Below are 23418 nucleotides of genomic sequence, written 5' to 3'. Positions count from 1 at the left end.
AGGGGTGGTTAAGTAGGTGGAACATAGTTGAAGAGTGTCTTCAAGGGGTCAAGTCTATTATGTTGACGCGGTCTGGATATGAATGGAAGCAGCATTGTGAACAGAAGGCCGGCATTGCGAGGAGTTTGTGGGCTTTTGAGTCAAAAGTAGACTAGAACTGAAGATAATGAGAGATAGGATCAACGTACATGACCGCTCGGAACATGGGCAATTAAAACGATCAGAGACTGTGTTGATAGGGCCTATACGTGACTTGCCTTACCACATCTCTTGTGGCTTCCTGACCGCATAAACATCTGCCTGTCGCGAGTACAAGTGGGAGGAAGTATTGCTCAATCTTTCTTCTCCCCTTCGACAAGCGAATCAGCCTCATTGTAACCCAGAACTACCTGAGTTGAACCATCTTGTGTGACAGTTCACTGTACATCATCCCTCCGCTGCAGCTACGGTGAGTCGTTGATTTCGAAGAACTCTAGTCGCTAATTGTGATCGGCCTTATTCACGGTCCCTTTTCATTCCCATAACCTACAAAAGCATTGTCTCTGCGCGGACAATGTTTGGAAGATTCCGAGTCTTTCGGGCCAAAGCAAGTGGCGTACGTCTTCCATGGCGACGCATCACCCGTAGTACTTTGAGCTTCGACGGCGAAAGTGGTGTTGTGGTCGAGAGAAGATCCGACTGATCCACATGTATGTCTCTTTTTCGACGTCGCCACTCAATCTCGGTTGTTTAGTATTAGCAGGCGAATACTCTGCAGATACTTCGACCTTCGACGCCATGGGCCTTTATTGTTGGTGGCGAGTTCACCCATGTTCAGAAGGGCCTTCACCGTCGCAACACTTCGGTTCCAATGCCTCCTAATGGGATACAAGAATCACAACGATAATATGAGAACCAAAAGACTTGGCTCTAAAAGGTACGACAGGCGAACATTTCGCCTTTAATACCTCTGATCGACGGGACCATGTGACTCTGAAAAAAAAACATGTTATGTAGGCCTCTCCTCTAGATGAGGACCGGGAAAAGCATTTTGGATCCTGCAGTGCCAAATCACCATTGAAACTCGCTCTTTGTTGTCTATCTCAGTTATTTGGAGAAGGCTCTCGGTGTTCGATGTTCTCTAATACAGCAACGATCTTGAATATGAGGGCATGCGGCACAACAAATACCAATGTCGACCAAACCTCCTGAGGCTACTCCCTTGTCCAGCATGATGTGATATATACCTTCACACGACGATCAGCCCACTAGAGCCTGGCCTACCGCACCAACGGGTCGTTCTGAGCGATACAGAGACCATCGCTTTCTTCATCCAGCTCCGTTGCCCACGGCGTATCTCAGAAGAATATCCACGGAATCTAAGATGCCTGGCCTGTCTCAAAAAATCAGATCCACGAGTTTCGACATAATCTCTCCCTCATTGTCTCTGTGTTAACTTTAACTTGACTGTATCCAGCTACGCTATTTCAGCTTCGTCCTCTGATCCCAACATTTGTTGACTGAATGACACTTTAAGTACCTAATCTAACCGGTCGTCATGAATCACTTTTACAACCAAACCATATTATTGGCCGATTGACATCTTGCAAAACGATGGCACAAAGACATCCCCTTTTGTGTTCTCTACTTAGTTCCGTGGGGTCACAACTCAGCCAAGGCGGAGCAGTCTTGTTGTAGAGAGCTGAGAGATGATCTGATGTGATACGAACTCAAGTCACTCACCTGAGGCGTGTTCAACTACAATGCGGAGAAGGATTATCCCACCCTGAATGCCGCTGTCACCGTCGATGGTGTCACACAAACAAAGAGCTTACGGCCGGGGAAAGACAGAAACACGTGTTTCGGGTATCTGCTCACAGTAGCGACCGGGGCAGCAGCAGCTCCGATACAGCCTCGCCTTTCAGACCGCCACCCTTTACTCCGACCCCAGTGTTGGTTTGTCCTCCCGGCCTGGAAATGCCTACCCTTGTGGGATTCTTCTCCGGGTAAAACTGGAGGGCCGATGCTGTGTAACAAGCCCGGTTTTGGGCATCAAAAGAAGTTCCAATGCTATTAGAGACGTCACTTACATGTACGACGCCGGTTTTTCTTGGGAAAGGTGCAATTTCTGGTCTCATAGACCGCCTCTACATAGCCACCGGTCAATGCAGTAAGTGGTCGGAGAGACTCCAGGTTAGGATCGCTGTCGGCTCGAAGAAGAGAGACAGTGTTGGTATTCGGCACTATACCGGAGTGGCACTAGAGCTTGAATACGTCTGCCAACCAAATGCCTGGGAGGGGGGCGATCGTAAGGGCATGGAGGCATTAGTCTCAACGACCCGATAACATGGGCACGGATCCGAGTATGGCTGGTGGCTTGCGCGGGAAGGTGGCAGGATTCTGGCCGAGCGACCTATGACCAATGTGGTGGAAATGGTGGCAGACCTGCCCTTGAGAAAGAGTCGAGTTCTCGACAGGGTATGAGGGGAAGAGCAAGAGGCGGCAGTGCCAAACGATGAAGATGCGGTACGAGTGTATGCCACTGAAAGACCGGTTATCGAACATCGACTGCAACTAGAATAAGGGCAGTTGACGCATGGTCATTCATAAGCTTCATAGCCCTCCAAATGCCTCGAATCACTTCTATGACTTTCAGGAGCCATCGGTTTTCGTTGGACAAACATTCAGGCTGTCAGACTGAAAGACACCTTACCCCTATATCAGCATGTCTCTCCGTACTTTTCAAACGCCGAGGACTGGAAATTTGTGTCGATTAGCAGCTATCTCGTGAGTGATTCGTTTCTTGCGACCCAGTGCTGGACATCCGGCGTTTGTTTAATCTGGCGGGAACTCACCCTTTTCTGAGCCTGCTTCCTGGGTGATTGGAGATCGAAACATCCACCCTTGTTCCCATCTGACTTTGGAATATCCTGAACAACGGTTAGCTAGACGTGCTCCCGTCAGCCAAGACCAAAGCCCGAGGGCACTCGCCCTGGGAGGAATGAGCTCGATACTGCGGCTTTGTCAGGCTCAGCTCATCCCTGAAGTCCTCGAGTATTCCAGATGAAGATGGCGCAGAAATAGTATCGGTGTCCGAAAATGTCTATATGCGCCGGGAAGACAATGCGCCGCCAAAGGATTCATGCAGAGCCCATGTCCGACAAGAAACCAGCCATGGCCAGCATGTCCATCGTTGGTGCCAGATATGGCGCTCTGACAGGGGCAGTGTGATTGACCGGGGTAGCAAATGCGTCTGTCTGCTCAAGTTGGTGAGAGAGGATATCGAAGCAGGGGATGAAGGCACCGAGGAACTGGTTCATGGGTTGCTACCCGAGCTTGCCTGCGCATCCCGAGGCCTTGCGGTTGGGCTGCGGTACGTTCAGCGGGTAGCCCACTCTTCGGACGACGGCCGTGGTTGTGGCTGTAGGGCCGGCGTTGCTGACAATGGATAAATTGGGCGCTTCCAACACGGAGAACAATAGGAAGCAAACGTAACCATAATAGGGGGAGACCTCGGCGATGTGGGGCCTTTCCCCGTGCCGTCCGGTGCGGAAATTGTCCCCCTGTTCCGCGCCCTGGCCGTTCATGACGACAACAATGACTTAGCGAGCCATTCAACAGATTCAACCGCCATCCGTCACATGTTGCCAGTTCGAGCAACCGCGCGGTGTCTTTTCCGCCATCTCGTTTACTTGCTAGACCTGTTGGTTGTCAGCGAAGAAGCAGAGGGTTCCCATCCGGTGCTTGTCGTTTACCATGACTTCTTTCATCATCTCCGTCGCGCAGATCTCAGGACTGACTCCAAATTGTAGACACCCAAGCTACATGGGGAGGCCTGTCGAGCTCTGTGTCGATGCGGTACGAGCATCGCCGTTCATTATCAACCCATCCCACCGTCTCCCACTGTAGACAAGGTGTGGTCCAAGCTAAGAACGCGGACACCACCATGGCTTCACCGAGAGGGTCGATCACGGGAAGGCGTATGAACCCTGCTTTGCAGCTGGGTTGAGGGCATGGGTACATCACAATGAGGACTGCGAAGCCTGCGCCTGCATTGTGGGACCACACCTCACGTCGGAGACAACTCCATATGGCTAAGCTGACAAGATGATGGGAGATTGAGCAGTGTTGGCTGAATGAAGCAACATGGTTTTCTGGTGCTTGTCTGGGTAATGTCTCATTTTGCTTGCCTTCCTTCTCGAGACTTTGGACTCCAGCATTCTTAGCGAAACCGACGGCCACTCATGCCTACCTCGCAAACCGTCGCAGGCCACCTGCCTAGGTTCCTTGTCAGAATACCATGTCTTGTTCCCTCCTTTATATTTCTCCGCTACAGATGTCGGCTTTCCACTTCAGTTTGCTTACCTATTTCCTTGCTCAGGAGAGAAGTTATATATGATACCACTACTTCTCCTGCAAGTTAACACCTCTATGCTCGAAAAGCTCATCATTCTTAACCTTTCACATACTGGACCTCCATATTGAGTCTCAAGAACTGGTCAAATCAAAGACACCGACGAAGAGCGAACTTCAATCGCTCATCATTATTCCCTTCTGGTCGAATCCGCTCCATACCTCAACCTGTCTATTCACACTTTAGACAATGGACTCGGAAAACGTATCCATAGTGTCCCGTCCGCTCACCGTTGTAACGAACCTCGACTCCATACCAACACAGAAAGCTAGCGAACTACGTCCCACAGAGCTACCTCCGGCTTATACTCCAACGAATCGTTCAAGCATTATCGACAACCTCGTCACCTACTTCACTCATCAGTCTGCGGCGCATGAAGTCAATGCTCAGATCCCCAGAGTCGTTCCATTCCCTCAGATTTCTGCTTCGACAGACTTGCCTGATGAAGAACACGATGCGCTCTCACCGATCTCGCTACACATCTCGACTCACATCAACGTGTCGTCTGACGGTAATCTCATCGCCCTCCCTTGTTCACCTTCCGACCAGGCCAAATCAATTGCCAAAGCCGTCGTTGAAGCATTCCAAGGCCAAGACTGGTCAGCAGGGCTGCCGATGATCGATGAGAGTGGACGTCCTAGACCACTGAAGCTTGAGGTCGACGCAGGGATGACGATTAAGGGATCTTCCAACGTTATCGGCACGGAACCCATCATCCGCGAAGTCCTTCGCTCAAGAAGACACTCAGAGGACCTGGCATGTTCTTCACCCCATCAGTCCAGCGGGCCATCCGCAGCAACATCTTCCTCATCACCAAAGCGAAGACGACAAGTTTCAGATCTTGACCCCATCGAGCAGCCAGGCAATAAGCGAGTGCGGAACGAAGCTTAAATTTGTTGTCCCTTTCTTTGTCTTCTCATCTGCTCCTCGGCACGTTCACAGTCGACCAAGAGCTCGGGATGATGGCGGCATCTACATCAACGGCACACTGTCTAGCATACACGGAGACTCTTATGTCTCAATCAAGTCAATCACACCACACAAGCAGATCATCAACGTGTCAACATATCCGAAAGGAGCTTCAGGAAAAATACCGGCATTCACGCTGACTCTAGTCACGAGTGGGAAGAACGACTTGAAAATGTCTTGGTCGCTTACTTATGCTCCTTGATTTCGATTTGAACATTTCATAGATCTGAATATACTTTTGCTGTACACGATTCTGCTGTCGCATACTATGTCTTTTTATCATGCTCATTAATCTCTTGGGTGCAGTTTCAACCATCTAGGTCATTACATGTGGTTAGGAGACCAAGACACGGCTTATACCTCACGGCCAACAGGAATATCAAAGTCAAAGCACGACGGAAAGGATTCCGTTTTTCTTCGGTTGGTCCACACCACCTTCCTGCTGCGTGCTTGCGTAGAGTCGCTCTACCAGCCGCCTGGGACGGGATCCTTGACTGACCAGGAGGGGAGGGTTGTGTCAGAGCCCTCCTATTGTTTGCTATTTTTGCTTTGTTTTAGATCCCGAATCATCTCGACATGGTCTCACGCGTGGCGCCATGCCGAGTTCGAGACATCCGTGCAAGAAACAAGAAGCAAACATGAGGAATCGACACCCAACCCCCCCTCCGGACGTCTTTCTTCATGCGGAAGACACGGCATGCGCGATTGGACGAGCCGTACTGTCGGTATGAACGACTATGGCGATCAGTTAGAACTCATGCGGGCGCCGTCTGACTGCATGGTTGGTTTGCCAGCCTCGGGGTTTGAGACTTTGAGAATTGGGCAGATAGAATGCTAGGAATGACGACCGGTTTTTGATGTTCTGGTTCGGTGATTGAAATTGGCCTTGAGAGCCTGACACTTACAAGCAACGTCATGAATGAGATTATCGGCTTGACGTGCATGATCTTTTGCATGAACGGCTCAGTGGGGAAATGAGAAGAAATGAGTTTCGCGTGGCAATTTATGAGATTTGCGAATAGGGCCAGAGTTCCCGCTGTATCCTTCGTCACGACCAATCTGATCCTTGTCCTTTTTCATTCTATTCTCATCCAAAACACACGTTTCTTGACAGCACATTGTTGACCACGTCCCAAGTCGAGTCGGGATGTTTTAGGAGCCACAACCTACAACAAAGCTTTGCCAAGGAGATCAAGAGGAGTTGGGGCAAGGCGAAGTATTGTTCGGATTGAAAACCTCATCCCCAACATGGATGGGATATATCTCGTTGATTCTTGCCGTCGTGGCCCCATTCTTAGACGCTCGCGCATCGAGAACGATGGTCACCGTGTTGACGCCCATAGTCCTCCCGTCACCTCGAGTGCCGATGAATGGGATGTACGTGAAGTTGCTCCTGGCGCCGCATACGTCGTAGAAGGCTACGGTCTCGCCGTTTTGATCCAGGGCCCTCACGTCGTAGTCGGTAACGAAGTCTCCCGACGACTGGACGTAAATGCCGGCGTAAAGATCATCGGAGTTGGTGAGGATCGTGAAGCGGGCCCCGGTGTCTAAGCCCTTCTCCGTGAACGTAGTTACGTCCGAGTCTGTCACGGCAGCATCTCCCTGGCTGCTTAATGTCGTTACATACCCGTATTCCTCGGTCGTGTCCCAGGGTATGATAGCTGAGGTGGTCGAGGTGGCGAGGAGCGCCAGGACGGCGGCGGAGAGGATAGAGATCATGAATGCGGTGATGAAACGGTTCAAGGTAGAAGTGCAGATAAAGGAGATGTTGGTGATGCAGAACAGGACCTACAGAAGATTCGCACACAACATTTAAAGCGATTCTGAGATCATCGCAAGTCATTTCGCTTCCTGAACTTTGCTTACCAGGCTGAAGCCTTGCGTGGCTAAGTCTTAGGCAGAAGAATAAGTTGTCGAAATTGCATATTCGTACCTTAGCGAATGAAAGCCGATCACGGGGTATTGTGATGAGTGTGATAGCCTGATATGGCACACGGGAATAAACACTAAATGGAATCTGCTCAAAACGTTGTGGGCTGATAAGTCAGCTTATGCGGCATTGTGACATCTAGCCTAGGAAGCAAAAAGTCCAGCGGGATGGTGCAGAGATCATTCAACCTTGCTGTGGAAAACATTGCTAAGGCAGCGGAATTGGCAGAATGTGGATTTAAGACAGCTTGACGACGTCGCAGCACAATGAGGTCTGTGATATCTAGTTAGGTAAGCGCAGAGCTGCTATTGGCTTGCTATCCCGCAGCGTTACAAGTTAGCCGAGACGCTAATCATCGAGCGTGGGAGTCGGCCGAATCGTCCCTTCTTTTTGACTTTACCGATTCAAATCCAACATTAAATCTTGACTCAAATATCTTCAAGACTGCAGCCAGCACAAACCACCTTGCGTTCTAGTGTCGTTCATCTTCTTATTGATCGGTCCGAACTGTCGCCGTCAGCCTCAAACTGTCTTCTCTCGATCCATCCCTGCAGAGGTCCCTTGAAGCCAGGGCCATCCCCCATCTCGAGCTGAGCTCCAATTGACATCTGGTGGCCCAATGGGCGGCGCCAATTCCTGAGTCTGTCACCACTGGCGAATCGCAGCCAGTTTCAGGACACTAACGGCCATCTCTACACCAAACGACACGCGCTAGGGGAGACCTTACTGCAACGTCAATCGCGCTAGGAAGTCCGCTGCCGGCTTGAACTTGGCCTCGGGATCCGACTTGGCCCTGCTGAGGACAGCCAAGCTGAACATGCGTCAAGACGATTGAGGGAATCCCACCCACCTCTCTCTCTCTCACACACACAAGAGACCGCGTGCCGGCTGCAACCCTCTGGTCCCTTGGCCACAGGTCAGCCCAGCAGGAGGGAGGCCCAGTTTACATGCATGTAACGGCTTCCAAGAACGCCCTGAACCCCATAATCCACGCGTACATGAAGCCGCCGCGGGGCTCTAAACCCCCGTGAAAATCCTCCATCATGGGGTTCTGCCTCTCACTTCCCTTCCCCTCCCCCTCCTCCACCGGAATCCCCATCGCCATGCCCAATCTCACCATTCGCAACCTCAGCTCCAAGCCTGTGACCCTCAAGCGCGTTGAGCGCTTCGAGGGTGAGAGGGTTCGCACTGGCAATGTCTTGGGCAATACTGTTGGCACCATCGGCTCCTTCTTTAATGCGACGAACTTCATTACCAAAGAGACGATCACTAAAGGCGAGTCTCACACTACGGAGGACGTAGAAGTCCATGTTGATCCCTTCACTATCAACGCCACGGAAATACCTGCTCCAGAAGATGGCGGCAAGGAGGTCATCCGCCTCATGTTCGAGATCGAGGGCCACTTCTACGAGATCGACGCTCCTAGCCCCTCCAACCGCTCCTCCGTCATGAAGAAGCTCGACGATGCGCCTCTCGAGCTGACGGCTGTCTATGTGCCCTCCGGCGCATTCCTCGCCATCATGTCCTCCGCAAACCTCCACGCCTGGATGGCCGAGCTGCAGGACCACTATCCCCTCCCTCTCCTCTCCATCCCCGGCACGCACAACTCGCCTACATGCCACACGGCTCTCCCCTCGGTGCGCTGCCAGGCCGTCGGCGTGCGCGAGCAGCTCGACAACGGCGTGCGATTCCTCGACATCCGCGTCTCGACCCCCCAAGACAGCGACGACCTTGCCCTCGTCCACTCCGCCTTCCCCATCTCCCTGACGGGCAACAAGTACTTCGCCGACATGCTCTCCGACATCTACGCCTACCTCGACGCCAACCCCACCGAGACTGTCCTCATGTCCCTCAAGCGCGAGGGCACCGGCAAGGGCACCGACGAGCACCTGAGCCGCTACATGCGCGACCGCTACGTCAGCCGCGACGCCCACCGCTGGTTCGTCGAGCCGCGCATCCCCACGCTCGGCGACTGCCGCGGCCGCATCGTCCTGATCCGCCGCTACTTCCTCGACGAGTCGCTGCACGGCGAACACGACGGCAGGGGATGGGGCATCGACGCCCAGCACTGGCCCGACAACTGCGAGGACGGCACCGTCGGCGGCGGCCTCATCCGCGTGCAGGACTTTTACGAGATCGACCAGTCGACCAACATCGAGAGGAAGATCGACTACTCGCGCGGCCAGCTGGAACGCGCCGCCGAGCAGTTCTTCCACCTCCCCGGCATGCCCGATTTCAACGCCGACGCTCCGCCGCTGCCGTTCTTCGTCAACTTCCTTAGCGCCAGTAACTTCTTCAACGCCACCTGCTGGCCGGAGCGTATCGCGGCGAAGGTGAACCCGGCCGTCGTCGAGTACCTCTGTATGAACCACGGCGAGCAGGGCAAGGGCCCTCATCAGCTCAACGTCGGCGACGCCGCGACGGGTATCATTGTAACGGATTGGGTTGGCGCCCACGGCGACTGGGACCTGATCAGATGTATTGTTGGGATGAACTCGCGGCTGCAGCTCAAGCAGTAGGTACGCTGGGACAGCAGACTGCGAGGCACCGGCGCATTAGGCTATGTAGGCATGGGAAGCGGGTCAGACATATTCACGGGCATGGCGAGGCGAGGGACTGTGCATAATGTGATGAAACAAGTGTTATTGAACTGAAAAACTATAGACGAGATCTTGTGAAGATCTGACGGTCCTAGAGTTGCCAAGTCAGCTTTGGTCTTGGTAAGGTTTGCATGAAAAAAAGCCATTTGAAAATCTCTCAATCAGTTCTCCAAGGTGATTGGTAAGTTTTTCGTCATGATGAACTCAGTACTAGAGCTAATGTTTGGTCATCAGGAGAGAGGGGGCGGCGGCATGTAAAAAGAGGGGAAAAAAAAGGACCTACCATTTGGGTATCATGGCGAAGCAATTCATCATAAATCGTGTCCTACCTGGGGTGCGGGTTAGCGACAGCCCGAGCAGAAGTGAAGCAAACACCAAATGGCAGAGCTGGAAGCGAGTTAGCAGGCGGAACACACAAACAACAGCAGTGTAGGGCGAAGTACCTCAATAGTATATCAGAAGATGTTAATTGTGTTCATGTCCAGTCACGCACCGAAGTGCAGACCAGTCAAACAGTGTGAATACTTGACAACTCATCATGATATTGAGAGCAAAGTAGGAACATGCAGTCCAAGCAAGATGGTATTTACCTGCGTTTGTCCCAGTCAGCACCTCCGTCACGACCGGAAACGACGCGAGTCCAATGCCCCCCAAGCAAAAGCAAAGTTGGTTGACCACAATCTGGTGACGAATGATATCAACAAGAAGCCCCGACACCCAACACCACAGGGTTTGTACGCCCTGTTTGTTTCTGGCGAGGGGCGTCGAGGTTCGTTTATGTCCGCCCGTTCGTTCAAATCTTCTTCATACGTGGTGCGGTGCGCGCGGATGGAGGACATGGGTGAAGCGCCAAGCAGGAAGAGATTTCTGTAATTACCTATCCGAGGAGAGTTAGCCCGAGTGCCTTGAGGATATATGCGAGAAACAAGAAGATGTTTGGCTCTAGATCAGACAAGGCTGAAACTATTGCACCGGATTCAACATTATGTATTCTGCATGAGGAATCCCTATGGTGTACGAAGTGTTCATCATATGAGGAGGGAGGGGTCGCGAGGACGAAGAGGAAAGTTGAGCTGATTGCGAGCGTACCTTTTGAGAAAATTGTGTTGAGCAATGTTGGCTTCAATTGGAAGCGATCTGGATGCTGGGAAATTCTGAAGACGCGTTAGCTTGCAGTCCACGCAACGTGAGCGCAAAGGAAATGGTCTTTGCAAATTTTGCTCAGGGTAATTCTAGAGATAATAAAACACCATGTGGTTTGTCTGAAGTGGTTGTCCGAGACATATCATCGTCGCAAAAGGAGATGCCGACACGGGCTGAAAGGATGAGAGGAAGAAGCTTACCCATTGCATCCAGCTGCCTGCCCTGGCGCGCGAACGCGACGCAGTGATGGGCAGGCAGAAGGTCAAAATTGTTCGACCTGATGTGAAGAGAAGGAAGTCTGCAGAAGTCGCAAGAGCTTCGTTGGAAAATTTAAAGGCACCGCAAAAAAAAAAGAAGTGGGGTCGGGTTGGCGTCGAAAAAGCTAGCTGTTTTGGGCTAGCTCGAGACCCCCACCCTCAGCTCGGGCTGCCATCTGTGGCGGTGCGCCCGGGAATCTCCGCCATTCAGCTCGGGTGGCGAAGTCTATCTTATCGCCGCCACCCATATAAGTCCATCCCCGCGAACACCCGTCATCCCCGAGCTGCCTCTCCCTCCTGGTTCCAACATAGACAACCTACGGTTTTGATCCTAAATATTGACGTCCTTTACCCCAAAGGCCGCGTGAGCCCAGGACTCACAAACCACCCGCCAAGATGTCAGCCGCGGGGAAGATATGGGCTCCAGTAGCCCTACGCTTCCTCCGCGTAGGCATCACCAAAACCACAAAGATGATACGAACCAAACTCGCCGACGTCGCCGCCGCTCGTACCGCCGCCCAAGGTGAACTTGCCCGTATCCCAATCCGAACTACGCCCACCGGCCGCCAGCCCATTCATCCGGCCGCCCTCCTCAGGCAGAAGCGTGCCGGCCGCTGGTACTCGACCGCCCAGCAGAGCGTGAACAACACCGTCCGCCGATGGATCTCCACCGCCGGAGGTAGCAGTGGTAACGCCGCACCACGATTCAACCGCGCCTCGTTCCCGACCTCGAACACATCTCGCCGCGTCGGCCAGAACACGGGACGGGCACCCTGGGCGAGCACCCTCCGACCGAACCTCACCGGCGGTGCCATCCCTCGCACCCAAGGCGGATACAGCACTGGCGGTGGAGCCCGATACTTCTCGCACACCCCGGCCGCCCCGGCCCAGGTGGTCCACAACGTCTCCGTCGCCATGCGGGCCTTCTGCCTCTCAGGTAAGAAGGCGCGCTACGATGGCCTCAACGCCCGCGGCGAGATGTGCTACCGCGCCGTCTCGGAGCTCGAGCAGAACGCCTACGTCAAGATGATGGGTGCCGCCCGCGGTAACCCCGGTGCCTTCATCGACTTCAAGCTCAACCCCACCATCACGGCCCTGAGCCCCCTTGCCGCTGCCGCCGCTGCCGGTTTCACTTCCGCCGGCGCTGCTGCTCCCGCCGCCACCCTCAACGAGGAGGGTTTCCTCGACGTCCTGTCCGTCGACTTCGCCCGTGCCGTTAAGGACCTCGCCGTCATATTTGCCGACCTGAAGAGGATTGCCCTCTTAGGCGACCTACCTGTGACGATGGAGAAAGGAAGCGTGTTACGCGTACGGTTCCCCGGCGTAGATGCCGAGACCGTCGAACGATTGTGTGACGACTACGGTGTCCAGCGCGGCGTTGTCGGTGAAGACCCTGGCTTCGCAGCCGAGGCCGGCGTGCCGATGGCTCTTCGTTTCCCCTTCGCCCCTGATGTCGAGGGCGCCAAGACGATCACTTCGCCGGGCGGTTCTCTCCGGTCGCTGTCTGGGTTGGACATCGACGTTGACGTGGACGAGGCCTTCATTGACGAAATGGAGGAGCACTCCTGGATGTCGGATCCCGAGGGCTACGAGAGCATGTCGCCCACGCCAAAGACGAGCGAGCATGCTTCTGACGATTACGAAGGCTTGGAGGGCATTTATCGTTTCCTAGAGGAATGTGACCGTGCTAAGGGCCGGTACTGATATCCCCAGGTTATGCGTTTGATTGAGGTAAAGCGGTTTGGACTAGTAAGGATCTACACTCATTGTACAGTATCATTCGACTTCGGACCCAGAGAGTGGCCAAGTCCTCTGAATGACATCTCTTTTTTCTCTCCCATCGGGCTTGTGATGACCTCGACCTACCTATATTGACCAATTAGCAATTTGGCGAACCAGAGTGATTAGTACAAACACAACGACACTCAAAGTATCAACGGTCGAGGGCACCATTCACGACAATCAAATCAAAATCTGCTGGCGAATAGAGAGGTATGTCTGGTTCTTATATACCTTTGAAAGGTATCTACAAGTTTGCCACGTTTCCTAGCTCTTATTGCTCTCAAATTGCCGTTACCGAATGGACCCTGCCGCATACCTTGCCTAGGTCTTCCTGTGCGGCTATCTAGCATGTAATTCCTGCGAAGCAAGCTATTGCACATCGTTTTCTGAAAGGTCATTCCTGTGTTGCCGTCCTTGCATTGCCCTTCCTGTAAAGCTCTTCCAGCATAACTGCTTTGCCCAGTCTTTCTGCTGAACAAGCCATGGTATATCTTTCATCAGAATCTCATAGACTTAAGCAAGGCCTCTCTCTCTTGGGCAAACATGAGCCTGTCATTGTCGATCGCCTTCTGCAGCTCCTGGGAACGCGGAATGGGTCCGGCACCAGGTCCTAGCTGTGCCAATAGGCCCCGAGGACCGGCATTGTTGGACTGGATGAGGCCACCAGACGCATGAACAGCTGAGACGGACGACTGTGCCTCCGCAGCAGAGGATGGTTGCTGAGTAGCGACAGATCCCTTGGTCTTCTTGGGCCTGCCTCTTTTCTTCTTCTCCTTCTTATCCTTCTTGGAAGGGGGAGTCGGAGACTCCTGATCGGCGTCGTAAGGTGTCTCGACTTTACCAATCGTCAAGGTCACACTCTTGGCATCAGAGTCGCTGCGCTTGTTCTTCTTGCGCGAGCTAGCACTGTTGAGGACCCAAGTCTGGCCGTTCTCCTCACTGGTAGGCTTGCTGACCTTCGGCTTCTCCGGCGGAGTAGTGAACGGCTCAGGCTCGGGATTGCCAGTGCTGAACTTGCGGAGACCCAAGAATGGGTTGAAGGGGATTCGTCCAGCGCTTGAATAAGTCGGAATCCTGGGAATGGGGATGGGAGTCGGACCCTTCGGAGTGCTCTTTCCTGAAGATGTCTTTTGCTCAAGTGCTTTAGTGTCGCCGCCTTTCTTGTTCTTGGTGGTGGCGGCGTTCTCGGTAGACATGTTTGCCTGGATGCTTTGCGGCGTGTTGGTTGTGACAGAATCTTCTGCCACCTTCTCGCTCAACTTCTCGCCAGACTTCTCTCCAGACTTCTCGAGCTTCTTGTGTTTCTTGCCCTTTCCGGCAGCCGCAGTGGAAATGGTGATCTCTTCAGCGGGAACTGGGTTAGACTTCTTCCGCTTCTTCTTGTTTTTCTCCTCGGCGTGCTGATCCTTGGATCTCTTGTCCTTCTTGATGTCGGAAAATAGGACATCATCCGAAGGGGACTTCTGCTTGTTGCCTGTGGCCTCCGTGGCACCCTGGCTCTCCTAGAACGAGGGGCGCACCGACTTGACAGGCGTACCCAGATCGGGCTCAATGGTGCTGTGGTTGTCGTTCTCGCTGACCAGGTATTCGAAGTCAGAGTCGGAGCTTGAAGACGAAGACGGCAAGGCATCATCTACTGCATTTCGATAGGCCTTCCGCTTTGAGGACTTGGGAGTTCCGGCACTCTCAAGCTTCGCGAGCATGGTCTTCAGGAAAGTGACGTCTTCAGCGCGCTTGGCGTTAGAAGGATCGGCCTTGCGAAGCTTCTCTCTCTCCTCTAAGATATTGGTGTGAAGGGTCTTCAACTTCTGCTCTCGCTTCATGATACTGCGCGAGGTTCGCTGTAAGTCCTCCTGCTGCTCTCGCTGCAGCTGTGCGCTGGCTTCGTCCGTCGTAGTCATCTTGTTGAGCGACTTCATCTTCTTGTTCATCTTCTCCCTCTTCTTGATCAGCTTGTCGATCTTTTTGGTGAAGAGGCGTTGGTCTTCGGCGCTGAAAGGCCGGGGCAAATCCAAGCCTCCGCCGCCCTTGGCCTTGGACTTGGTTGGAGTTGCGGGCGCCATCCTGTTGGCGTGCTGATGTGAGGGCTGGAGCAATTGTTCGGGGATGCGATGAGCCTCCCAAGTTGAGGTTTGGTTATGATGGAGGGTGGGTGAAAAAAAAAATCAAAAGCAGAGATGGAGGAAAGCGGATGGGCAAGGGAAGGGACGTGAAGGAAGGTAGGAGTTTTTTTTCTCGAGGAAGGCGCACTCGAGTTGGCCATACCTTAGGCAGCCTGCCAAAGTATCTGCCTCGTCTTTCAGGTGAGAAAACGAGGAATAAGAAAAAATACACCAGCTTGTTGACGTTTGGAGGAAGGAGCACTATTCCCACGTTGTCTTCCGTTGCTATTGTTCCTCATGCTATCTCACCTACCTCGTAAGGTATATTCTGTGCTGTCCCATCACAGTCTCCTAGTACCTCCCTTTTTGAATCTTTTCTCCGAACACTGAAGGCATCCCGGCGGCTGTAGTACGCCGTTCATGATAAAATCAAGACGTCTCTTTCTGAGTGGTAGAGCAAGTCTGAAAAACCCAAGCATGATTTTGACCTGCCTGGGTGCATTGGAGCTATGACGAGATGTCGGCGTAGTAAGTACCGACCGCCGACCTTTGGCTTTGCAAAGCCCTCGAACTTAGAAAAGATAACAATAATTACAATGTCATTCAAAGCTTCATTCAACACATTTCAACACTGCTGCTTACCCACGGCCCAGATTAGTGATACAAGATCTAGATGAAGTAGATCCCAAACTAAACCCCTCCGGGAACAGGCCATTGAGCCGTTCGAGATCCCGAAGTCAAGATCCGGGGTTACAAGCATGGCGCAACTCCACCCCCACAATTTGGACCTCGGCATTGGCACCTCATCAGCCCAGCGACGTTTCACTGTCACTGGAGCGCTGCGGTTAGTTGGCCAGAGCTGCGCCGAGGGCTTCTCAGCCAGCGCCAGTTAAAACCGTCGCGAACTCCCCCAGAGCTCGGCCGAGGCGTTATTCGATCAGAACCTCTCCACCTTTCTTTTCCAATTGGACTTTCGACCTGACTACTTTTCTCGAGCTTCATTCCAAAGGTTTTGTTTCAAGAATCAAAATGAGCGGCCCCGGTGTTGGATTCGAGTACCCCCGCCAGGAGGTTTCCTGGGTGAAGCGCGATGTGCTTCTCTTCGCCAACACTGTTGGTTGCACCGACCAGGAGCTTCACTTCCTCTACGTAGGACCCCCTTAGTTTCCTCCACCATAGCTATCGCTGACATTTCGCTTTCAGGAGCTTCACCCGAACTTCGCGGTCTTCCCTACCTACCCGATCATCCTTTGTAAGCCACGCGACGCATACCCGTAATCCGACATCGACTGACACACGCATACAGCCTTCAAGGGCAACAACTCGGATGTGATCGACTTCTACGCCGCTCAGAAGTCCGTCCAGATCCCCAACGTTCCCTCCTTCGACCCTCGCCGCGTCGTCGACGGCCAGCGCAAGATTGTGCTTCACAAGTCCCTCCCCACGAGCTCCGAGGGCAAGAAGTTCGAAGTCCGAACCAAGGTCCTCGGCGTTTACGACAAGGGTCGCCCCGGATCCGTCGTCGAGACCCAGACCGACCTCGTCGAGGTCGGCCCCGACGTCGTCTACGCCAGCGTCATCACCAGCAGCTTCTACGTCGCCCAGGGCAACTGGGGCGGCCCCAAGGGCCCCGCGACTGAGAACTTCCCCCCTCCCAAGGGCAAGACCCCCGACGTCACCTTCGAGCACCAGACCAACAAGCAGTCCGCCCTGCTGTACCGCCTCAATGGCGACTACAACCCGCTGCACGCCACTCCCGAGCCCGGCAAGAAGATGGGCTTCCCCGGAGCCATCATGCACGGCCTCTACTCGTGGAACTCGACCGCCCACGGCCTGCTCCAGGCGTACGGAGGCAGCGACCCTGCCAACATCAAGGAGTACCAGGCGAGATTCGCCAGCCCCGTCATGCCCGGCGACAAGCTTGTGACGGATGCCTGGAGGACCGGTGAGGTCAAGGACGGCTGGGAGGAGATTCGCTTCCAGACCAAGGTCGAGGGAGGAAAGATCGTCCTGAGCAACGGACGTGCCCTGATCAAGGTTGTGGAGTCTCCCAAGTCGAAGCTGTAGATGACGGATGTACGCTCGGAATTATTGTTGTATTTAAAGCTGAAAATCATATTGGCAAAATCTAGCACATAATCTTGATTCATCTAATGAGATGCATTGTCAAACTACAAGGCCTTCTTGATGTGTCGTGATTGCAGCTCTCACTAACAATTGTGGTCTCCGGCGACCTCGCCAGGTCAGTGTCGCTGAACTAAAATCACTGCCTGCTCACCACATCAACATAACCGTATTCCGGAAAATGCGCCTGACCAGTGATCAAATCAATCGGTGACAGCGACTCATCGAAATCCAACAGGATGACATCTAAAAACCACATCGGTCAGAGGCTCTCGTACGATGGCGCCCTCTGCACAGTCCGCTACATCGGCGCAGTCGCCGGCACCTCGGGCACCTGGCTCGGTGTAGAATGGGATGACACAGGACGCGGGAAACACGACGGCCAGCACAAGGACGTCAGATACTTCACATGTAACTCACTCATCACCCCCCTCTCCGTTCGGCGCCGTTCCGTTCGTTGTCTGACCCGTCGACCCAGGCCTCTCAAAATCCCCCACCGCCGCCTCGTTCGTGCGCCCGACCCGCCCCGCCGACGCGGCGCAGAGCTTCGTGGCCGCGCTGAACGGCAAATACGCCTCCGAGGCCGCCGCGGAGCGTGACCAGCCGGAGATCCAGATCGTCTTCTTTGGCAAGAAGCCCGCCGAGGAGGTCGGCTTCGACAAGATCCGGCGCCAGCTCGCGCGCGTCGAGGACCTGACCATCGTGATCCTCGACGGCGCGCGCGTCGCCGTCGACGTGGCGCCGGGTGACAAGGGCGTCCGGGAGACGAGCCCGCTCGTTACCGAGCTGGATCTGAGCAGGAACCTGTTTGAGGAGTTCGGGCAGGTTGTGAGGATCTGCGGGGAGCTGGAGAGCTTGGGGAGTCTGAGGCTCAAGTGCGTGCTTTTCTTTTGCATTCTGTGTGATGTGTGGCTGACCAGTGTGCAGTGGTAACCGCTTCCGCGTCATTGAGAACGAGGAAACGAAGGCTTTCGCGAAGGTCACTGAACTGGAGCTCGAAGAGACGCTGTTGGATTGGGAATCTTTGTCCGGTGTAGCCCGCAAGTTTCCGTTACTGTCGTCTTTCAGCTGCAGCTTGAACCAGTTGTCTACGCTGCCTACGGTCTCGTTTGGTCACCTCGCCGACACCCTCACGACTCTGGATCTAGAGTTCAACGAGTTCGCCTCCTTCTCCGAACTCGCCTCGCTCGCGTCCCTTACGTCCCTCCGCAACCTCCACCTCAAGGGAAACAACATCTCCACCATCTCCCACCCTTCCGTCCCGGCCCCCGTCTTCCCTCCGGCGCTCCAGTATGTCGACATATCGTACAACGCAGTCACGAGCTGGTCCTTCGTCGACGCCCTCCCCTCGTCCTTCCCAGGCCTCACCGCCCTCCGCTTCGCCCACAACCCCATCTACGAACGCCCCGACCCGGAAGCCCAAGGCGGCGGCGGCAACCAGACAAAGTCCACAGACGAGGCCTACATGGTCACGATCGGCCGCCTGGGCTGCCTCAAAGCCCTCAACTTCACCTCCATCTCGGCCTCGGACCGCTCCAATGCGGAAATGTTCTACCTCTCCCGCATAGCCCGACAGCTCGCCTCCGTCCCCGAGGCCGCCGAGGCCGAGGTCCTCGCCCAGCACGCCCGGTACGCGGAGCTCTGCGCCATCTACGGCGCGCCGGACGTCATCCGCCGCGACGAGATCAACCCGTCCTACCTCGAAGCGCGCCTGATCACGGTGCACTTCTCCCACCACGCCACAACTGAAAATCCCACCGAGACCACGATCACGACGAAAACGACGACCCTCCCAAAGTCCTCGGACATTTACGCCGTCAAGGGCGTCGCGGGCAGGCTTTTTGGTAAGGAGCCGCTCCGCCTGCGGCTCGTCTGGGAGACGGGCGAGTGGGATCCCGTGGCCGGATTTGACGAGGATGAGGACGCGGACGACAGCAGCGACGAGGAGGACGCCGCCAGGGGAGGCGGTGAGGCAGCAGAAGCGGGCACGGCTCAGGAGGGCAAGGGAGGGAGGTGGGTGAAGAGGGAGGTCGAGCTCAAGGATGGGCCTAGGCAGTTGGGCTTCTGCGTGGACGGGTTGGATGTCAAAATCCGCGTGGAAGACAGATGAGCGAGCGATAGCCGGGTTTGGAGAGTGTGGGTGGGTTGTTGGTGTTGGCGACGGGAGGCCGCATGGGGCCTGCTTGATGCGCCTGTCTCTGCGTATCGTTCTGTTTGCCGCGTTTGCGCAAGCAGCATGCGATGGGGTCATCGACGCATATTGCCGTGTGAGGGCTGAGCTGGTAATTTTTCTCCCTCTCCATGTGCCAACAGCCACATGGCAAACGAAAAGATAGAAAAGGGAGGTCGGCCACCCAGTTTCCTCAAAGCTCCTGAAAGAGTGATGTTTCAATTGTCTTGTCCACACGCTGGTGCATGACCTAGCTGCTTCTCTACCTACCTGAAGTCTTTCAACGACATGTATCCGGAGTACACCATGCCGGCCGCGACGCCCTCAGCGGACGAGACCAAGGGGCTCTCGCAGTCTATGCATAATCCACACAATGCCGGCCAGTCCACCAGGCCAAAGTACGACTCCCCTCCGCGTCCGGAACACTTCGTCGTACGCAAAGGGCCCGAAGGCAACACTATCGTGCCTCTCATCCCGATCGACATGCTACCCGATTATGTCGAGCTCGTCGGCGTACCCCGGGTCCTTACTATCAAAGAGACAACCAGCATGAAGAACCTTGGCGAGTACATCAAGCAGCCGGGCCAGTATCGACTGCACTTCGTGGCCAGCCCTCTCGAGAAGGCGTACGATACTCCAAGCAATGATGGGAAAGAAGTGTTAGTTTTTGACCCCATTGAACACCTCTGTTTTGTACCCTTCTCACCAGCGTCCTCATGTGCGTAGACTCGGGAAGGCTGCAGATGAAGATTCATCCTTTCAGCGAGAAAAGCCAGCACTTGAGATTTTGCCCGATAACCTGACGGGAACGTAAGTCATCGCCTCAGCACTACAACATATTTCAGTCCGCTCATAAAACGAAGGTCCGGATCGGGCTCTGGATCGGCAAAGAAAACCGTTCGCCCCGAAACCAAAACCCGCTCGAAAGCAGCACCAGTTCAAGCTCCTCCGCCGGCGGTGCCGACGCCTCCTCGCCGTGTACTAGACTGGGCCGATGACACGGAGTCTGTCTCCACCGATGACTTCTCCGGTGCCGAGAACTCCTCCGGCTCCAGTCGAAACAACGGCAAGCGGCGTGATAACCGACAGGACAAGACGATGTCCGAGATGGAGAAGTCAACAGCCGAGACCGCGGACCGCATGCTCAAGGTCGCCGCGGCGGCTTCAGCGCACCGCTTGGCTCCCACCCGCTCCGCCTCGGCTCCGATGACCAGCTCCAGCAGCGGCAAGAAGAAGACCAGCAAGCCCAAGTTCTCGCGCCCCGCCGGCAGTCTCTGCCGCCACTGGTGCCAGACGGGCCAGTGCAGCTTCGGCACGGACTGCCGATACACGCACCAGATGCCCGTGACGCTGGAAGACCTCGCCGACGTGGGCCTCATGGAGCTGCCGGTGTGGTGGCGCAAGTTGGCTGGGCTGCCCTCCGAGGGGACCATTGATGTCCGCATTTTCTCTGCCGCCAGTGCCGTTGCAGCTGGAAGCAGCGACAGTGGCAGCAGCAGCAGCAGCAGAAAGAAGAGTCCCGGTCCAGCTTCAGCAGGTGCTTCTCCGGTGGTATATCTGTCAAAGAAGACCAAGCTCAGGGCCCACAATGAGGAGAGGAGGTTGGCGGAGGAGTTTCATGCCGTCCGTCTTGGGGTCGAGAGAGCCCAGGCGAGTGCCTCTCCCGTGCCTATTGCTGGAGAAAATGGCAAGAGAAAGATGGGCTCGGGGAGCGCTGGGATTCTGGCCAAGAAACCTCAGCAGGAGGCAGAGCCTGTAGTTGCGCGTGTTGTGCCAGCTTCTGAGCCTGTTGTCGAAAAGCTGGTCGACATTTGATATTGGCCATCACCTAAGTGACGCGTCTCGTGGTTGTGCAGTTTTCGTGTAATGGGGTGTAAATGTCTCCTTAGCTATGTTGGGTGTAGATTTTGTTGGAAAACAATACATTTCTTTATGCTCACAGGTTGACCAGTCGATATTTTCGGACTTGCGGTCAGCCCGCTCCAGGAAAACCGACACTGAATTAAGTCCTTTCGTGGCAATGATGCGGCAAGCTGCGGCCTGTTCCGTGCATCAAATGGGCATTATTAGTGCTGATAATTGTGCTCCGAGAATCTCTTGGACAGGCATGACTTCCACCATGCGGCTCAATGATGAAGTCAGCGGCGAAGGACCACCGTCCGAGGGACCGTTAAGCCGCAGATGAATTAAAGATCTGACATGGTGTATCCCGACAGTGTGTTAGTGTACTCCGTAGCAGTGTTGTGCAACGTGGGTGGAAGAGTACAAAGCAAGAATCGAGAAAAGAGGCGGGTGAGAAGCTTAACTCCAGGCCGGCAGGAGTAATTGGGCAGAATCGCTCACATTTCCGACCAGTCGGAAATGGAAGATCTGACCGTTGCTAAAGCCGATTGACTTAACCCCGTCCCCAGCGCCAGCGGTCCAATCAGGTGTCATCTTCAGCGGCAAACCGGCGGCAGCTTCAGCACAGATGTCACCAATGTACCCTTGATTGCACCATATCGTCATGATTTGAGGCACCGAAGAGCGAACTTGGTACTTCACAGCGACCCATTTTCAGCCCTCTTGCTGGAGAACATACTGATATCACAGTGTTGAGCCGTTCCAGATAGTTCTATATAACCTCTCGGAATCCCCACCAGTTCGAAGTTTCTGTTCAACACAACAATCCACATCTCAGTCTAGGTACATTGCAAAGCAACCCCGCAGCTACAAGTCGCTCAAGCACCCCAACAAATCACACGAAATCGCAGAACACCACACCACCACAACATCATCACAATGGTTCAGATCAACGGTCAAGAAGTCGGTCAGATTGGCTTCGGTCTCATGGGCCTCACCTGGCGCGCCCAGCCTGCCCCCGAAGAACAAGCCTTCGAGGCGATGCGCGCCGCTATTGCCAATGGCAACATCTTCTGGAACGCCGGCGAGTTCTACGGACCACCAGAGTACAACAGCATGATCCTCCTCGAGCGCTACTTCGCAAAGTACCCCGAGGACGCCGACAAGGTCGTCCTCAGCGTCAAGGGCGGCGTCGACGTCAAGACCCTCAAGCCGGACGGCACGCCCGAGGGCATCCGCCGCTCCCTGGACAACATCATCTCCCAACTCAAGGGCCGCAAGAAGGTCGACGTCTTCGAGTCCGCCCGCCGCGACGCCAGCGTCCCGATAGACGTCACCTTCGGCGTCATCCAGAAGGAGTACATCGACACCGGCAAGGTTGGCGGCATCTCCCTCTCGGAAGTCTCCGCCGCGACGATCCACGAGGCTGTCAAGCACGCCAAGATCGTGGGCGTCGAGGTCGAGCTCAGCCTCTTCTCGACCGAGGTCCTCTCCAACGGCGTCGCCGCCGCATGCGCCGAGCACAACATCCCGCTCATCGCCTACTCGCCCATCGGCCGCGGCCTGCTCACGGGCGAGATCAAGAAGTTCGACGACCTGCCCGAGGGCGACTTCCGTCGCTTCCTGCCGCGCTTCCAGGCCGACAACTTCGACATCAACCTCAAGCTCGTCAAGCAGGTCGAGGACCTGGCGGCCAAGAAGGGCGTCACGCCCGCGCAGCTCGCTATCGGCTGGACGATCGCGCTGTCCAAGAAGCCCGGCATGCCGGAGATCATCCCGATTCCGGGCGCCACAACGGCGGCAAGGGTCAAGGAGAACGCGAAGCTGGTGGAGTTCACTGACGCGGAGCTAGCAGAGATTGACGCGACGCTGGCCAAGTTCGAGGTGGCCGGCTCGCGCTACCCTGCCGGCGCTCACGTCAACACATAAGGGAGTTACATCTGTTTGTTATCTTTTTATGAATGTTAGCTCGACGTCTCGTATTTAAATTGAGAGTATTGAACATAAGCTTGATAGCGTGGCTCAGAGTTGCATGTGAAGCAAAGATTTTATCCACAGGACGGCCTTGGGGCCTTCAGCATTGCAGAATTCTTGTTCGCTCATCAT

At 54.7% G+C, this 23418-nt stretch overlaps 8 protein-coding genes across 8 annotated transcripts; 6 read left to right on the top strand and 2 right to left on the bottom strand.

The window, feature by feature from the left end:
• Positions 1-6553: 6553 nt before the first annotated feature.
• CkaCkLH20_05880 (uncharacterized protein) lies at positions 6554-7081 on the bottom strand (the record flags this gene model as incomplete). Its single annotated transcript, XM_038888597.1, has 1 exon — positions 6554-7081. The coding sequence occupies one exon, from the start codon at positions 7079-7081 to the stop codon at positions 6554-6556; it is 528 nt and encodes a 175-aa protein (XP_038745933.1).
• Positions 7082-8335: 1254 nt separating this feature from the next.
• Positions 8336-9811, top strand: CkaCkLH20_05879 (phosphatidylinositol phospholipase c; the record flags this gene model as incomplete). Its single annotated transcript, XM_038888596.1, has 1 exon — positions 8336-9811. The coding sequence occupies one exon, from the start codon at positions 8336-8338 to the stop codon at positions 9809-9811; it is 1476 nt and encodes a 491-aa protein (XP_038745932.1).
• Positions 9812-11688: 1877 nt separating this feature from the next.
• CkaCkLH20_05878 (casein kinase II beta 2 subunit) lies at positions 11689-12996 on the top strand (the record flags this gene model as incomplete). The annotated part of the gene is made up of 1 exon (XM_038888595.1): positions 11689-12996. One exon carries the CDS (start codon positions 11689-11691, stop codon positions 12994-12996), a length of 1308 nt encoding a protein of 435 aa, XP_038745931.1.
• Positions 12997-13571: 575 nt separating this feature from the next.
• On the bottom strand, positions 13572-15137 carry CkaCkLH20_05877 (uncharacterized protein; the record flags this gene model as incomplete). Its single annotated transcript, XM_038888594.1, has 2 exons — positions 13572-14548; positions 14612-15137. The coding sequence occupies 2 exons, from the start codon at positions 15135-15137 to the stop codon at positions 13572-13574; spliced, it is 1503 nt and encodes a 500-aa protein (XP_038745930.1).
• A 1068-nt stretch (positions 15138-16205) lies between these two features.
• On the top strand, positions 16206-17243 carry CkaCkLH20_05876 (peroxisomal dehydratase; the record flags this gene model as incomplete). Its single annotated transcript, XM_038888593.1, has 3 exons — positions 16206-16325; positions 16380-16428; positions 16483-17243. The coding sequence occupies 3 exons, from the start codon at positions 16206-16208 to the stop codon at positions 17241-17243; spliced, it is 930 nt and encodes a 309-aa protein (XP_038745929.1).
• Positions 17244-17539: 296 nt separating this feature from the next.
• On the top strand, positions 17540-19410 carry CkaCkLH20_05875 (tubulin-specific chaperone; the record flags this gene model as incomplete). The annotated part of the gene is made up of 3 exons (XM_038888592.1): positions 17540-17711; positions 17779-18175; positions 18228-19410. 3 exons carry the CDS (start codon positions 17540-17542, stop codon positions 19408-19410), a joined length of 1752 nt encoding a protein of 583 aa, XP_038745928.1.
• Positions 19411-19758: 348 nt separating this feature from the next.
• On the top strand, positions 19759-21285 carry CkaCkLH20_05874 (uncharacterized protein; the record flags this gene model as incomplete). The annotated part of the gene is made up of 3 exons (XM_038888591.1): positions 19759-20129; positions 20197-20280; positions 20334-21285. The coding sequence occupies 3 exons, from the start codon at positions 19759-19761 to the stop codon at positions 21283-21285; spliced, it is 1407 nt and encodes a 468-aa protein (XP_038745927.1).
• Positions 21286-22251: 966 nt separating this feature from the next.
• Positions 22252-23241, top strand: CkaCkLH20_05873 (aldo/keto reductase; the record flags this gene model as incomplete). Its single annotated transcript, XM_038888590.1, has 1 exon — positions 22252-23241. The coding sequence occupies one exon, from the start codon at positions 22252-22254 to the stop codon at positions 23239-23241; it is 990 nt and encodes a 329-aa protein (XP_038745926.1).
• Positions 23242-23418: the final 177 nt, after the last annotated feature.

This window comes from Colletotrichum karsti, assembly GCF_011947395.1.
Source record: "Colletotrichum karsti strain CkLH20 chromosome Unknown Scaffold17, whole genome shotgun sequence".
Taxonomy (NCBI): domain Eukaryota; kingdom Fungi; phylum Ascomycota; class Sordariomycetes; order Glomerellales; family Glomerellaceae; genus Colletotrichum; species Colletotrichum karsti.
The sequence above is the reverse complement of the archived record's forward strand: the minus strand, read 5'-3'. Positions and strand labels throughout refer to the sequence as shown.